This window comes from Cololabis saira, chromosome 22 (assembly GCF_033807715.1).
Source record: "Cololabis saira isolate AMF1-May2022 chromosome 22, fColSai1.1, whole genome shotgun sequence".
NCBI lineage: Eukaryota > Metazoa > Chordata > Actinopteri > Beloniformes > Belonidae > Cololabis > Cololabis saira.
In genome coordinates this window covers 31442193-31458021 of record NC_084608.1, presented here as the reverse complement: position 1 = coordinate 31458021, position 15829 = coordinate 31442193, and the positions used below count along the sequence as shown (strand labels likewise).

General features: G+C 39.2%; 1 protein-coding gene across 1 annotated transcript in view; it reads right to left on the bottom strand.

Moving 5' to 3' along the window:
• tmtopsb (teleost multiple tissue opsin b) overlaps positions 1-12836 on the bottom strand; it is a 111877-nt gene extending 99041 nt beyond the window's left edge. Inside the window, exon 1 of the mRNA XM_061713117.1 lies at positions 12437-12836. Coding sequence (XP_061569101.1) covers positions 12437-12836 — 400 coding nt within the window. The remainder of the gene's footprint in view (positions 1-12436) is intronic.
• Between the last annotated feature and the right edge of the window lie 2993 nt (positions 12837-15829).

The following is a 15829-nucleotide window of genomic DNA, read 5'->3' as shown; positions in this document are numbered from 1 at the left end:
ATGAGCCAAGCTGAAATCTCTAACTCACAGTAAGTGAACTAAAGTGGTCGTGTTAAAGCCGCTGTTTCTGCACATTTACAACACGGCGCCGTGCAGTATGAGAGGGAGAAAACATAGACATATATACGTAGACGCCCTATCGAGCGCTGCAGCGATACGTCAACGCTGCCGCCATATTGGATGTGGCAAGACTGCGCTGTAAACTACTGTAGCATATTTTACATTAACATATTTTACATTTTTCAAGTAACAAAATAACATATTTGAACCATTTTTCAGATTTTTTCAGTTATTTTATTGTCTGAAAAATGGTTCAAATATGTTATTTTGTTATTTAAAAAATTTAAAATTTGTTTTGTTGATGAGAAAATATGTTTCTCTATTTTTCTTATTTTTGTGAGGGGGGATATATATTGTTTTTCGGCACTACCTTGTTCTCTATAGCTGATATAACATGAATTACTCCTATGTGGGATCAATAAAGTTCTTATTTTTGCCATCTAAGAAAATTAAATATATTATATTTGGTGCCTAACTGTTTCCCAAGTATATTAGTGCGTGTGTGAAAGAATAAATGAGACGTAAAACGTAAATTTCTTTGTAGAAAGGCGCTTTATGAAAATAAGTCAATTTACTTGTATTAGTTTACAGCGCAGTCTTGCCACATCCAATATGGCGGCGACATTGACGTATCGCAGCAGCGGGCAAGAACACTCGATGCAGCGTCTACGTATATATGTCTATGGGGAAAAAAGTCTTCAAAAGCACTTCAGAAACCTATGGGTGACATCTCTGCAGGCTTGTCCAGTTCTACGTATACAGTCTTTGGGCCACTCACACACTCACTATGGTCAAGGAAGAACCACTAACCAGCCTAATATACGTGATTTGGGACTGTGGGACGAAAAGAAAGTAGGCTACTAGGAAAACACCTCTCCATACTCCCTCCAACAGTAAAAGGATCAAAAACAAATGAGGGTAAAATACAAAAGGACGGCGTTGATTACTACAGGAAGATTATTCTGCTCCAGCAAGAGTGACCCGATGAGGCCTTACTACAACTTTGTTAAGCATCCCTCCCTGGAGCTACAGCTGCTCCGCTGCCGTCTGAGGTAATTGTGTTGGGGTGAACAGAGGCTCTTTAGTAAATTACTAAACAGCACAGAATGAAACAAGGTCCCGGTTACTTTAACCCCACCACTCTGAGCAGAGGCATTTCTGTCCTGTCACCTGAATGTGATCCAGCATCCAGTTTAACGCGGAGCCCTGGAGTCGGTTTCACAAAGCAGGTTTAGTGAAAACTCGGAGTCTGTTAACCCTGAAATGAGGGAAACTCTGAGTTTTCCGTTTCACAAAGGGAGGTAACTCAAACCAGAGAAAGAGGAGTAACTCTAGCCTGTTTCACAAAGAGAGGTAACTTAAGCTCTCGGTCAGTTACCGTAGTAACAGACGCTCTGAACCTAACCTGGTCGGGACCGGGTCTATATCGTGAAACCTGGAGTTTCTCTGCGTCTCCGCCTCTTTCAGAGACACACGCACTTTCATTTCCTCATTCATTCAGTCAGCAGGCGAGTTTTGGCGAAGTTCTGCCGTCTGTCATTAAAAACAGAGTCAGAATAAATATTAGAAGTCCATTGTCACGAACATGGCATGACCCAATTGATGAAGGTGCAGCATTAATGCGCAGAGAATTAAATATTCGTCGGGAGATGGTTATCAGACCACGTAATAGATGTACATTACAGTACATAGTCTCATTACAGGCAAAGCAATATATGTTAATCCTTTATTTGTTATAATTTTGATGATTGAATTGTTTAATGATTTCATAATATAGTCTAATTTTTTTAGATTTTTTATTTGGGGTTTTCATAAACTGTGAGCCATAATAATCAAAATTATAACAAATAAAGGCTTGAAATATCTCACTTTGCATGTAGTGGGAAATAATATTTGTTTCACCTTAAGTTGAATTTACTACGAATTATGTTTTGCAATATATTCACATTTTCCGACCTCCACCTGTATATTATTACATAAATAAATAAGAGCACAATATGTGTCTGTATTGGTTCAATACGGAATGCACCTTTTAATTCCCAATTACGGAACAATTCCGTATTTCAAGGGACGGGCAAGCCTACATAAACCTGTCCAAGCCATCAAGGAGTTCCACAGGATTGCAGGTGAATGATGTAGAGATCTGTTAAATTAATTTTATATTATTCTGTTCTGCGGTGTTACTCTTTTTTCGAAAAACATGTTCAAATTCGCCGTATGCGCGCATTAAAATCTCTCTCGGGTGAAAAAGGACACGGCGTGAAGTATGTGGATCTTCAGATGCAAACTACGGATAATGTTTCCTCAAAGGGATTTTGTAAATTGAAATGTTAAATAAAGTTTTAAAAAGAAAAAAGAAAAAGTATGTGGATCTTTTGTTGTCGCCGCTTGCCATGGTGAATTGTTGTAAGAGGGCTCCATTAATGCTGGCTTTTTATAGTTGTGTTGCACGCGCTTAACTCCAGGTGAAAATACTTAGAGTTGAGTAAATTAACTCAAATCCGCTGTTCTGGAACCGAAAACTCAGAGTTTCCGATCTCAGAGTAGATCAACTAAGAGTTCAGGATTAGACTCAGAGTTTGTTTAACCTGCTTTGTGAAACGGAGCCCTGGTGAGATACTGACGAGTAAACGCTTGATGCTATTGATTTACCTGAGTAGATGTTTCTGCATTTCCAATTTAAATGCAGTTGTTTATTGTTTGCATTTGGCTTCTAATGCAGTGTTGTGTGCAACTGCAGAAACCTAAATTAAACCAAATAGACTGAACAGAGAAATTCTGGCCTCCCTTGTGCAGTTTTGTTTTTACACAAACTGCAAACAAACAGCTTGGAAGTCTTAAACAATCGCACAGATTTAACGAACCGGAGTACAGATCCAGCAACTTGATATACATCATAAAGAATGCTGTAATTAAAACCAATGAAGTCTAATTTCACTCTCCTCACAGATGCCAGGATGAAATAATGAACTATTGTGGGAATAACCGTCGTTGCGAGTCAATAAATGCCAAGCAATTTGACCGTGTAGCGTTTTCCTGCCCAAATTTGGCTGCATGTTTCATTGCTCTTCCCCTACGTGAGACATTTTAACCTGCAATCACTCACTACTACTCCATAAATGTTTGATGTTAAGGTGCCCGTCTCCCCACTCCAGTATTCTCAGAGAGCCGATGAACTCGCCAGCTCCAGAATTGAATCTGTGAAGCACCTCATCCGGCTCCTCTTCAACAGTGAGCCTTTGATCCTGTCAGGTACGGTTTTAATGCCCTTCGCTTTTGCTTATTTAGTTGCACAAAGGCTATTGAGCATGCAAGGCTAAGAATCATTGTTCAAAATTAATTGTGCCAGCTCTGTTGTTATGGATGAACTAGAAGAGCACAATAGACAGCATCGCTGTGCGTCTCATTGCAGCTCGTTCAAGCTTGTTGCATCCAGATCCACCAGAATCATTCATTTTAACGGAAGATGAGAAGCCGCATTGAAAACTGAGAAGAGCAAAACAAATGAATACAGAAAATAGATGACACATGAATGTTCCCTCCTGCACACCAGAACTCCTCAGAGGAAACAACACATTTTAACCTCCTCTTTAGTCCACTGAAATATCGGATTTAACAGCAAAAACATCAAACTGCACTCCAGCTCGAGATCGGACTTGAGAGCTAACGTGAAGATGAAATGTTTTGACCCGGTTGATGTTGAACTTCTCAGGAAAACAGAGACAAATTAAATCCTACATATTTTCTGTCTTTTTAACTTTTCTTTCTGACTGCATGAAGACAACTTTAGTAAATTAAATCACTCCTACACCTTGGTCTTTCCCTGCTGATTTTAAAATAAAGCAAAACGCTGGTTAAAGACATAAACTGGATTCACGATTTAATCAGAAAAAACAAACCTTAATTTCAGGTACTGCTTTATTTATGTGGACCAGCAGATGTTTTCACAAACTTCTAGATTGAAAAGACAACTTAGCTTCTCTAAAAAAATGTTTTTTATCTACCACATATTTTTGTGGAAGATCCCTTTCAGGAAACTGTGGGGTACCACAAGGATCAGTTTGGGGCCACTTCTTTTTTAGTTTTGTGTAGTTGTGTTTCCTGATGACTAGGGATGGGCGGTATGGACTAAAAAATGTATCACGATAATTTCTGGCATTTATCCCGATAACGATAAAAATGACGATAAAAAAAATACCAATTCAACTCCACCTTTGTAACTATAAATCTATCACCACATTCAGTCTTTGGAGCCCGGAAAAAAACACTGCTCTAAAAGATACTAAATGCTACTAAACTACACCAATTAAATTGAATTAATAAAAACCAATTAAATGAGTTACACCTGTACTGCAAAACTGGAATGACTCAGATCCGCCATGTTTGTTACACAACGGGAATTTATCTTTCTTTCTTTCTTTCTTTCTTTCTTTCTTTCTTTCTTTCTTTCTTTCTTTCTTTCTTTCTTTCTTTCTTTCTTTCTTTCTTTCTGGCTCATTTCCTTCCTTCCTTCCTTCCTTCCTTCCTTCCTTCCTTCCTTCCTTCCTTCCTTCCTTCCTTCCTTCCTTCCTTCCTTCCTTCCTTCCTTCCTTCCTTCCTTCCTTCCTTCCTTCCTCAATCAGACTTTCAGATTTTCCAAATCAGGCTTTACACAAAAACGTCATCAACGGGAATTTATCGTTTTTACCACGAGATGACAAATTCTTACCGTGGGGAATTCTTCTGACGGTATATCGTGAACGGTAAAATATCGCCCATTCCTATCCAGAACCCTTGCAAAAATGTCAAATTATTAGATAACGATGCACTAAGTTTGAGCATCCAATCCCTACTTGGCGCCATTGAAGCAATAATCCGTTTTTTTCAGTTTTGTTTGTGTTTGACCTTTGAGATATTGTTTGAAATCCAAGTCAAATGTCAAATGCGGGTCATCATGGGGGATATTTTACCGTTCACGATAAACCGTCAAAAGAATTCCCCACGGTAAGAATTTGTCATCTCGCGGTAAAAATGATAAATTCCCGTTGGTGACGTTTTTGTGTAAATCTGATTTATGGTTCTGCGTTAAATGCGTGGAGGAGGAAGGAAGGAAGGAAGGAAGGAAGGAAGGAAGGAAGGAAGGAAGGAAGGAAGGAAGGAAGGAAGGAAGGAAGGAAGGAAGGAAGGAAGGAAGGAAGGAAGAAAGGATGGAAGGAAGGAAGGAAGGAAGGAAGGAAGGAAGGAAGGAAGGAAGGAAGGAAGGAAGGAAGGAAGGAAGGAAGGAAGGAAGGAAGGAAGGAAGGAAGGAAGGATGGAATGATGGATGGATGGATGGATGGATGGATGGATGGAAAGATATGAGCCTGAAAGAAAGAAAGAAAGAAAGAAAGAAAGAAAGAAAGAAAGCAAGCAAGCAAGCAAGCAAGCAAGCAAGCAAGCAAGCAAGCAAGCAAGCAAGCAAGCAAGCAAGCAAGCAAGCAAGCAAGCAAGCAAGCAAGAAGAAAGAAAGAAAGAAAGAAAGAAAGAAAGAAAGAAAGAAAGAAAGAAAGAAAGAAAGAAAGAAAGAAAGAAAGAAAGAAAGAAAGAAAGAAAGAAAGAAAGAAAGAAAGAAAGAACGATAAATTCCCATTGATGACGTTTAGTAGCATTTAGTATCTTTTAGAGCAGTGTTTTGGCTCCAAAGACTGAATGTGGTGATAGATTTATATTTACAAAGGTGGAGTTGAATTGGTATTTTTTTTATCGTCATTTTTATCGATATCGGGATAAATGCCAGAAATTATCGTGATACATTTTTTAGTCCATACCGCCCATCCCTAGTTCTGGAGAAGATAGTTTCTCAGTCCTTACATAAACTGAGTGAGAGTTTGGTTCATGTTGCCAGTGGTAAGTCAGATTTGTTTCAGGCAGGAGTTGAGGATTTCAGCTCTGCTGTTTGCAGATGATGCTGCACTATTGGCGTCTTCCAGTGGGGAACGTCAGCTCTCACTGATGCAGTTCGCAGACATGTGTGAGGCAGCAGAGAAATCCAAATCTGGGTGATGAAGCCTCCAAAAAAGGGTGGGATGCTCTCTCTGGGTTTGGGATGAGGTGCTCCTTGAAGAGGAGGACTTTAAATATCTCAGACTCTAGTTCACACGTGAGTTAGAAACAGGGCAAGACATAGACTGAGGAATCGCAGCAATGCTTTGAACCGATCTGTTCTAGAGAAGAGAGAAGGTTCCCTGTTCACGAGTCAATTTACATCCCTAACCTCACGTATGGTCATGAACTGTGTGCAGAGACAGAAGGAGCGAGACCGCAAGTATAAAGTGGGTGAAATGAGTTTCCCCAGGGGCATGCTGGGGAGGTTGTATATCTCTGGCCAGGGAAGCCCTGATATCCTGGCAGGCGAGGCGAAGGAGTGGACAGAGAGAGGCAGATCTGGGCCAGTCTGATTTCACTCCTGCCCTCGAAACCCAAACGCAATGTTTGGGATGTTACTAAAAGAGCTCTGAAAATGAAAACGATCGTATTTGTGAAGTGATGCTTCCACTCCCTTTATTTACTTGCACAAAATTACAACTTTCAAAGTTATGTATTTGGTACAGATTAGGGATGGGCGGTATGGACTAAAACATGTATCACGATAATTTCTGGGATTTATCCCCATAACGATAAAAAAAATACCAATACAAAAACGTTATCAATGGGAATTTATCTTTCTTTCTTTCTTTCTTTCTTTCTTTCTTTCTTTCTTTCTTTCTTTCTTTCTTTCTTTCTTTCTTTCTTTCTTTCTTTCTTTCTTTCTTTCTTTCAGGCTCTTTCTTTCTTTCTTTCTTTCTTTCTTTTTTCTTTTAGGATCATTTCTTTTTCTTTCTTTCCTTCTTTCTTTCTTTCAGGCTGATTTCTTTCTTTCTTTCTTTCTTTCTTTCAGGCTCATTTCTTTCTTTCTTTCTTTCTTTCTTTCTTTTTCTTTTAGGATCATTTCTTTCTTTCTTTCTTTCTTTCAGGCTCATTTCTTTCTTTATTTCTTTCTTTTTCTTTTAGGATCATTTCTTTCTTTTTTTTCTTTCTTTCTTTCTTTCTTTCTTTCTTTCAGGCTAATTTCTTTCTTTCTTTCTTTCTTTCTTTCTTTCTTTCTTTCTTTCTTTCTTTCTTTCTTTCTTTCTTTCTTTCTTTCAGTCTCATTTCTTTCTTTCTTTCTTTCTTTCAGGCTAATTTCTTTCTTTCTTTCTTTCTGGCTCATTTCTTTCTTTCTTTCTTTCTTTCTTTCTTTCTTTCTTTCTTTCTTTGTTTCTTTCAGGCTCATTTCTTTCTTTCTTTCTTTCTTTCTTTTTTCTTTTAGGCTCATTTCTTTCTTTCTTTCTTTCTTTCTTTCTTTCTTTCTTTCTTTCTTTCTTTCTTTCTTTCTTTCTTTCTTTCTTTCAGTCTCATTTCTTTCTTTCTTTCTTTCTTTCTTTCAGGCTAATTTCTTTCTTTCTTTCTGGCTCATTTCTTTCTTTCTTTCTTTCTTTCTTTCAGGCTCATTTCTTTCTTTCTTTCTTTCTTTTTTCTTTTAGGCTCATTTCTTTCTTTCTTTCTTTCTTTCTTTCTTTCTTTCTTTCTTTCTTTCTTTCTTTTTTCTTTTAGGCTCATTTCTTTCTTTCTTTCTTTCTTTCTTTCTTTCTGTCCCTCTTTCAGACTCATTTCCTTCCTCCCTTCCTCTCTTCCTTCACATACGTTGTGCGTCGATTTAACACAGAACCATAAATCAGCTTCACACAAAAATGACAAATTCTTACTGTGGGGAATTTTTTTGACGGTATATCGTGAACGGTAAAATATCGCCCATTCCTAGTACAGATGTCGTATTTGTGACATAACATGTTGCACCTTTTGGAGGTAGGATACACTACTCTGAAAACCAGAACTCCCAAAACAATACAGGATAGAGTCATCGTGACACTGTTGGTTTTAAGACAAGGAATGTTTGTTTTAAACCTTAATTCTTCCCAAACCACAGCTCAAAGGCAGCTGTTTAAAAGTCCAATCAATCATTCTTTGTAAGACAGTTTCGTGCAAAGCAGCAAGTTTCTGTTCCAATTTGGATGCTTTCATTCTTGAACAAAGACCAAGAAATGACTCCTCGCGCAGTGGTCAGAGCAAATTCAAAGTAAAAGTCCAAACTGCTTGGTTTTTCTAGCAAAAGGCGGGGCTGCACATCAGGCAGGGTGCTGACAAAAAGGTCAAGATATGAAGACACTTCAAAATGTCAAACGCTTCAGGAACACGGCAACATTGGCAGGGATCAAGCAAGACCAAAACCCAGGAGCAGGCAGAGATCACGTGTGTCAGGAATACACAGTAAACAAAGGTGGGAACACAGACACATGAAAACATTTAGCAAATACACACTGAAAATCAGTAAGTATATAAACATGAATGCAGCTGTCTGGGGTTGCAAAGAACAAAGGCGGTACAAGATCAGAAGATTCAAATTCATCAAGACATGATCAACAACGTTCCCCGCAAACCCCTCGCACTTGTGTACACTTAAAGGAGAAGACAAATTTGAATCCAAGAATCAAACGAAAACAGTCTCACAACATCTGTAAAGCGGATTGTGTTTGATGAACATCTCCAAACGGAGGCTTCTTCCCTTAATGATCAGCGCAGAGTAGGAATGGGTGATATTTTACCGTTCACGATATACCGTCAAAATAATTCCCCACGGTAAGAATTTGTCATCTGGTGATAAAAATGATAAATTCCCGTTGATGACGTTTCTGTGTAAATCTGATTTATAGTTCTGCGTTAAATCCATGCACAACGTACGTGAAGGAAGGAAGGAAGGAAGGAAGGAAGGAAGGAAGGAAGGAAGGAAGGAAGGAAGGAAGGAAGGAAGGAAGGAAGGAAGGAAGGAAGGAAGGAAGGAAGGAAAGGGGAGAAGGAAGGAGAGAGCAGGAGGAAAGAAGGAAGGAAGGGAAATAAGAAGTAAGTAAGTAAGTAAGTAAGTAAGTAAGTAAGAAAGAAAGAAAGAAAGAAAGAAAGAAAGAAAGAAAGAAAGAAAGAAAGAAAGAAAGAAAGAAAGAAAGAAAGAAAGAAAGAAAGAAAGAAAGAAAGAAAGAAAGAAAGAAAGAAAAATTCCCATTGATGACGTTTAGTAGTATTTAGTATATTTTAGAGCAGTGATTTGGCTCCAAAGACTGAATGTGGTGATAGATTTATAGTTACAAAGGTGGAGTTGAATTGGTGTTTTTTTATCGTCATTTTTATCGTTATCAGGATAAATGCCAGAAATTATCGGGATACATTTTTTAGTCCATACCGCCCATCCCTAGCGAAAAAACACTAAAACACGCCTTTATGACCATGCAGGAGCTTTAATCCTCTTAACTCTACTGTCAGAATACAACACAGTTACTGTTAATCAGACATTTCCTCCACAAAAGTCTACTCAGACCAATACCAGAGCGCACGTTACACCCATTTAAAACTCTTTACACAGCATCTGCACTGACTTTTCAATTCTTTAAGTTGTTAAAAAGGCGGCACGTGGCCATTCAAAGCATCTCAGAGACGCGAGATAGAAGATCTCCTCAGATCATCAGTTTTTCAGTTTCAAAGCAGAACGAAGACATTTAGTGATACTCTTTTCACGTACTACGCTGCAAACATCTGGCAATGAGGATTTCACTTCAAAATGTACAAAAACCCATTTACTGTTGTGCTTTTATAAAGTCTATTTTAATGTATTTACAGTTGCTTCAACTTGATGTGTTTTTTAGGCTTATAATTTACCAATTTTAGTATTTTCTCACTCTTATTGTATTGTATTGTGCAAGTTTTAACCTATTTGAAGTGCATTAGTTTCACTTGTAACAGGGTTTTAAATTGCATTAATCATTCCTCTAATATGCCGTAGAAATAGTCTGGCTAATTGTTTTATTGAGAGAGAAGAAGAGATTCAACAGTTACAATGCCTTGCTGCACAATTTCAGGTCCCAAAGAGAAAAAGACTAATTAGAGACATTTTTATTAAATGCACTTCACTGCATTTCACTCAGGTTTGAAAATCAAGACCTAATGACTAAACAATGACGGGAAAGGGAGCACTACTCGCGTCTATTAGCAGACTGATTGTTCTCTTTAGCCCAAAGAATGAACTCTAATCAGCGGAGCAGGATTACCCCCAATCAACATCATCTGTCTCCTCTGGTTTTCATCACTGCAGCGGACGGAATATCTGCTCCGTGAGCAGGAGACGGAGGTCAATAAAACCTGGACAGTAATTAGAGCGACTGTTCCAAAACGTAAAGGTTACAGCTTTGCTTCCAACACACATAAAGAGCTCCATCAACAGCCCATAAATCCGAGCACAAGAAGCAATCTGAATTAAATCTATACAGAAAGAAATGGAGATTCAATTAATTCCAGCCTGAAATGCTTTTTCCATGTTTCAGTTTACTATCTGTGCCACAGATCTGGAGGATAACAGTTCACTACATCATTATTTGTGTCATTGTAATTCAGTTTGCCAAATTAAAAAAAAATAAAGGAAAAATTAAATCGTGTAAAGTACCTCCAGGATTGCAAAGCTTGTAGATCTAAACTCCAAATCTTACTAAATGAAACTGACCGGAAGGTATTTGGGTTTTAGTCCACATGCAGTGTAATGTTGGATGGAGCTGCAGGCGGCGGAGTCGCAGCTTTCATTCGGAGAAAGAATAAGTGCGAGTAGGACGCACTTTCACTTTGGCAGTTTTATGCAGAAACTAATGAAATACTGCAACTTTTGGGGGGCTTACGAGATTATGCATGATGCTTTGGCCAAAACATGAGATTGACATTTGCAAGTAAAGTGCCAAAAATCTGGATTTTGCACAGTTTTAAATTTTAAATAAAGATGCTGTGGATTTTGAAGGGTGATTTATGGTTCTGCGTTAAATCGACGCAGAGCCTACGGCAAAGGATACGCGTCGACGCGTACCCTACGCCGTAAGCCGCAAACATGGTCGCCGTTCAGAACGCGTACGCGTGACGTCACACGTATCCTGCGTTCATTTGACCGGTCGACGTGCACGTTCTCAAAAAGACACTGAACGCGTACGCGACCTGCAGTTCTCGCTCTGGCCGCTAGTGTCGCTGTTCCCGGTCTGATCCCAGCTGGCACTGCTGCTCTCAGCTGGAGAAAGTTCCCCATGCAGGTTAACTTCCCCTTTGTTAACTCACTTTAACTTCACTTTAATTTTACACCAGAATTTTTTTTTTTTATTGAAAGATAGATACAAACAAACAAAGCACATAAAAGTAATATCAGAATTACAAACTTTTGCCTTGGGTTGAGCAACATCAGTATTACAAAATATACACTGACAATCTAATTATTGTACAACATAAAATAAAAAATAAATAAAAAATAACTCACAAGGGCCATCTTATATTAAATCATATCTTTCAAGTAAAGAAAACAGTTTAAGGGCTTTCTTTTCTTTAACAAGACTCAAGGACTTACTCAAGAGCTTTAGCTCATTTCTCTAATGGCTCAAACACGGTTTGGTCTTAAAAAAAATCTACATTTGTGAATGAAGAACTTTCCCAATAACACCAAATTATTAAGGACAAAGTCCAAATTCTTGTCTTCAACAAAATAATAGTATTCTAGTCTATTCCACCCATTTTTTGGAAAATCATATTTGGAACAATAAACCAGATGGAATGTCTATTTGTAAGGAAAGATTTTAACTATTTCAGTTTCAAGACACCATTCATAATATTGAAATCGATCACATTCAACATCATCATAGTTTTTTACCATGTTAATCTTTCTTATATATTGACATCTATTTCTCCATATGAACTTAAAATTAACTGTATTTATTGTTTCGTCATTCTTGTTGAGATGGGTAAGGAGAATGCCGGATAAATTAGTCTGGAAAGACTATCCATTTTTGATAATAAGCAATAATAAGATAAGATAAAATAGTCCTTTATTACTCCCTCAATCGGGAGACTCACGTAGCAGCAGTACAAACACACATACAGGGAAGGGGGTAAAAAAGTAATATAAATAAGTAATAAAAATTAATAAAGAGTGAAGGTTGATTTATGGTCCCGCGTTATATCGACGCAGATCCTACGCCGTAGGCTCTGCGTCGATTTAACGCAGAACCATAATGCAGGCTTAAGACTTTGCCAGTTTAGGCTCCTGCAATACACGTAAAAAAAAAACACTTCATTCAAAAATAAAATCAAACCAAAGCTTGCTTACGCAGAAACGTGTTAAGTGCCAAAAATCTGGATTTCACCCAGTTTTAAGTTTTAAATAAAGAGGCACGCGTTTTGGATTTTGTGGATATTGAAAGCTGATTTATAGTAAAAAAAAAAAAAAACCCACTTCATTCACAAATAAAAATCAAAACCAAAGCTTTCTTACCCAGAAAAGCGTTGATGAAGCCATACCAGACGCAGCCGCCGCGGCCGATGAGCCAGCGCCCCTGGGTGCTGGCGGCGAAGCTGAACGGGGTGCCCAGGATGCTGACCAGCAGGTCGCTCAGGGAGATGCTGACCAGCAGCAGGTTCATGGGCGTGCGCAGAGCCCGGTAGCGGCAGAACAGCGCCAGCACCAGCAGGTTGCTGAGGAAGCCGAAGGTGCCGATGAAGCCGAGGCACACGGCCACCAGCAGGTGGCCCGCCGGGCTCAGGGACGCCGCCGCAGCCGGGGGGAGAGAGCCCGACACAGAGCCCGACACAGAGCCCGACACCTCCGCGTACGCGTCCGTGGCTACCTCACCGTGACAGCTGGCACAGCTCAGACTCGCGTTGGAAATGATCATGCCGCGCCGAAGCCGCCAACTTTGGAGCAGTGGGAAGTTTTTTTTGCGTCTCCGCGGAGCGAGCGGCGACACCATCCGGTCTCCGTGCGCCTCGGCTCAGTCCATGTGATGGAGCGGAGGCGCGCCAGGGGCAGCCCGCTGCAAAAACCACTCTCCTGTCCGAGAGAAACCTGAACACTGACTGAGGACTCAGACAACACTTGCAGGTGTCCTGAAGACCCGCCTCTCCCCCCAAACCCCCCCCCCAACCCACTCCGCCGCCGTGCGCTCCGGCTGCTGCGTAAAGTGCGCACTGCTTTATCTCCAACCAGTGGCGGAGCCAGAATTACGACGGAGTATTAGGGCCAAACAAGAGCAAAAATAAAAAATAAAGTCATAATATGAGAATAAAGTCATAATATGAGAATAAAGTCATAATATTACGAGAATAAAGTCGTAATATTAAATATATTATAAATATATAAATAGAACTTCGCAAGATGATCAATATTCATCATTTTAACACAGGGAGAATATCTTCCTGTTAGAGTTCTCATAAAATATATTCTCATAATATTACAACTTTATACGACGGAGTATTAGGGCCAAACTAAGACAAAAAAATTACGAGAATAAAGTCATAATATTACGAGAATAAAGTCTTAATATTTTGAGAATAAAGTCGTAATATTACGAGAATAAAGTTGTAATAGATTATAAATATATAAATATAATTTACAAGATGCTCAATATTCCTCATTTTAACACAGGGAGAAGATGCTCTTCCTGTTAGAGTTCTCATAAATTACCACTTTATTTTCATAATATTACGACTTTATTCTCATAAATTACCACTTTATTTTCATAATATTACGACTTTATTCTCATAAATTACCACTTTATTCTCGGAATTTTACGACTTTATTCTCGGAATTTTACCACTTTATTCTCGTAATTTTTACGACTTTATTCTCGTAATTTCCAACTTTTTTTTGTCTTAGTTTGGCCCTAATACCGTCGTAACTTTATTCTCATAATATTACAACTTTATTCTCGTAATATTACGATTTTATTCTCATAAATTACGACTTTATTCTCGTAATGTTACGACTTTATTCTCGTAATGTTAGGACTTTATTCTCGTAATGTTACGACTTTATTCTCGTAATATTACGACTTTATTCCATTACGACTTTATTCTCGCAACATTATGACTTTATTCTCGTAATTTCCATTTTCTTTTTTTTTTGTCTTAGTTTGGCCCTAGTACTCCGTCGTAAGAATGTACCTAATGGGTGGGCCTGCAAAAATTTGAATGGGCCTGATTTGTTTAAAGTTGATATGTGCGTACAAATTATATTGTGTAAAAAAAATCTGTCAGACTCGGACCACTGTTAATTATAGTACACCTCGTACTTAATGGGGGCCTATTATGGCATCTAATACCTATTTTAAACAGGCCTTGGATGTCTTAAAAACAAGCTTTTGATTGTTTTTTTTAAATAAATTAGAAATTCAGCCTCTAAACCATGTCTTTATCTTCCCATTCTCTAACCTCATTATCTATGCAGGATTCTGAGTGGGCGGGGCTATGATAATGAGGCTCTGTGCTGATTGGCTGCCTGAATGACGCGATACACCGCTACGAAGAAAGGGCGGAAGCTCCTGCCGGCGGAGTTACACGGTGTCCTAACTGCATGCAGAGACGTTCAATAAACGAGACAGCCCACTGCGGTTCGGTTTCCTGTATCTGTGTCACGTGACTCCCCCGCCCCTTTAGGAGACAGGAAGTAGGTCCTGAGTCTATTGAGTCCTATGGGAAAAGTGAACGTGAGCACAGATTATTACCAATTCCTTCGCCCCATAGTAACCTAAGTAAATATGGGACCCATTTTTCAAAAGCCACAAACCTTCTGAACATTCTGACACCAAAATGGCAATTTTCAGACCGACAGATTAGGAGAAAATGAACTTTGTTTGAGACCTGTCTCTGTCTGATCAACACTCGTGAGATTTGGCTCTCGTCGTTTTCCCATCGGATAAAATGAAGTTTAAAACTAAAATAAAACTTGCTTCTTTGCTTAATAATACTGTTATTTTTATTATTTAAGTCTTTTTGGAAGAAAGTTTTCTGTATAGTGTTTTATGTTCCAAAACGATGTGGGGAGAGGGGCGATGACACCCACTTAGGAGACAGGAAGTGTATACCATTTCATACCATTGGCAGTAACGGTAATGTGCTATCTTCTGTATAGAGGATCTTTGCTGCATGCGATGCGAGCGAGCGTCATCGACAAAATCAATTCCATTGCCTTATTTTCTATTGGACTGTCCTAACTGGCAGCAGCGACGCAGCGCCGTTTTGAGCTGAACATTTGTCGGACGCTGTACTTCTATTTTCTTCCTGTCGCTCGCGTTGAAAGCCGGTTGAAAGCGCTGTAGGAAACAGTCATGATGAGGAACGGCTGATCCAGTTAGTTGAAATGAGAAGTTATCTCTATGATTCCTCCTCATTTCACCACAAAAACCTCAATAAAGTGGCAGCTGCTGGAGGGAGATGGACAGAGAGCGTCCGATGTCACGCAGTGCTACGTGATAGTGGGACGCTCGCATGCAGTTACACGGTTTTATAGTTGTGGGCGTGGTTTGCATTTTGGTTACGTAACGAAAATGTGCAGAATCTGAACGGCTCGTAGATCCACATCACACTGGACGGCTCATCCGGGCGGCTGTACAGACACTGCAGAATTTGGTTGCTTTCCTCCTCTGAGTTGGCAGGCTGAGGAGAGACCACTTTATATATGTTAAAGCAAGAAAAAACCTGTTTTTCATAATAGGTCCCCTTTAAGTCAGATTCCTGTCAGATAAATATCTACAGGTATGAAAGGAAATACAGCAGTCCTACTGTAGACTCCACAATCAGACCTCTGTTCTGTTCAAATTCACTGTTAAGACGTGATAAGGAAAAAAGAGGGAGAGAGCGAAAGAGATCGAGCTTATGTCTTTGCTGAAGC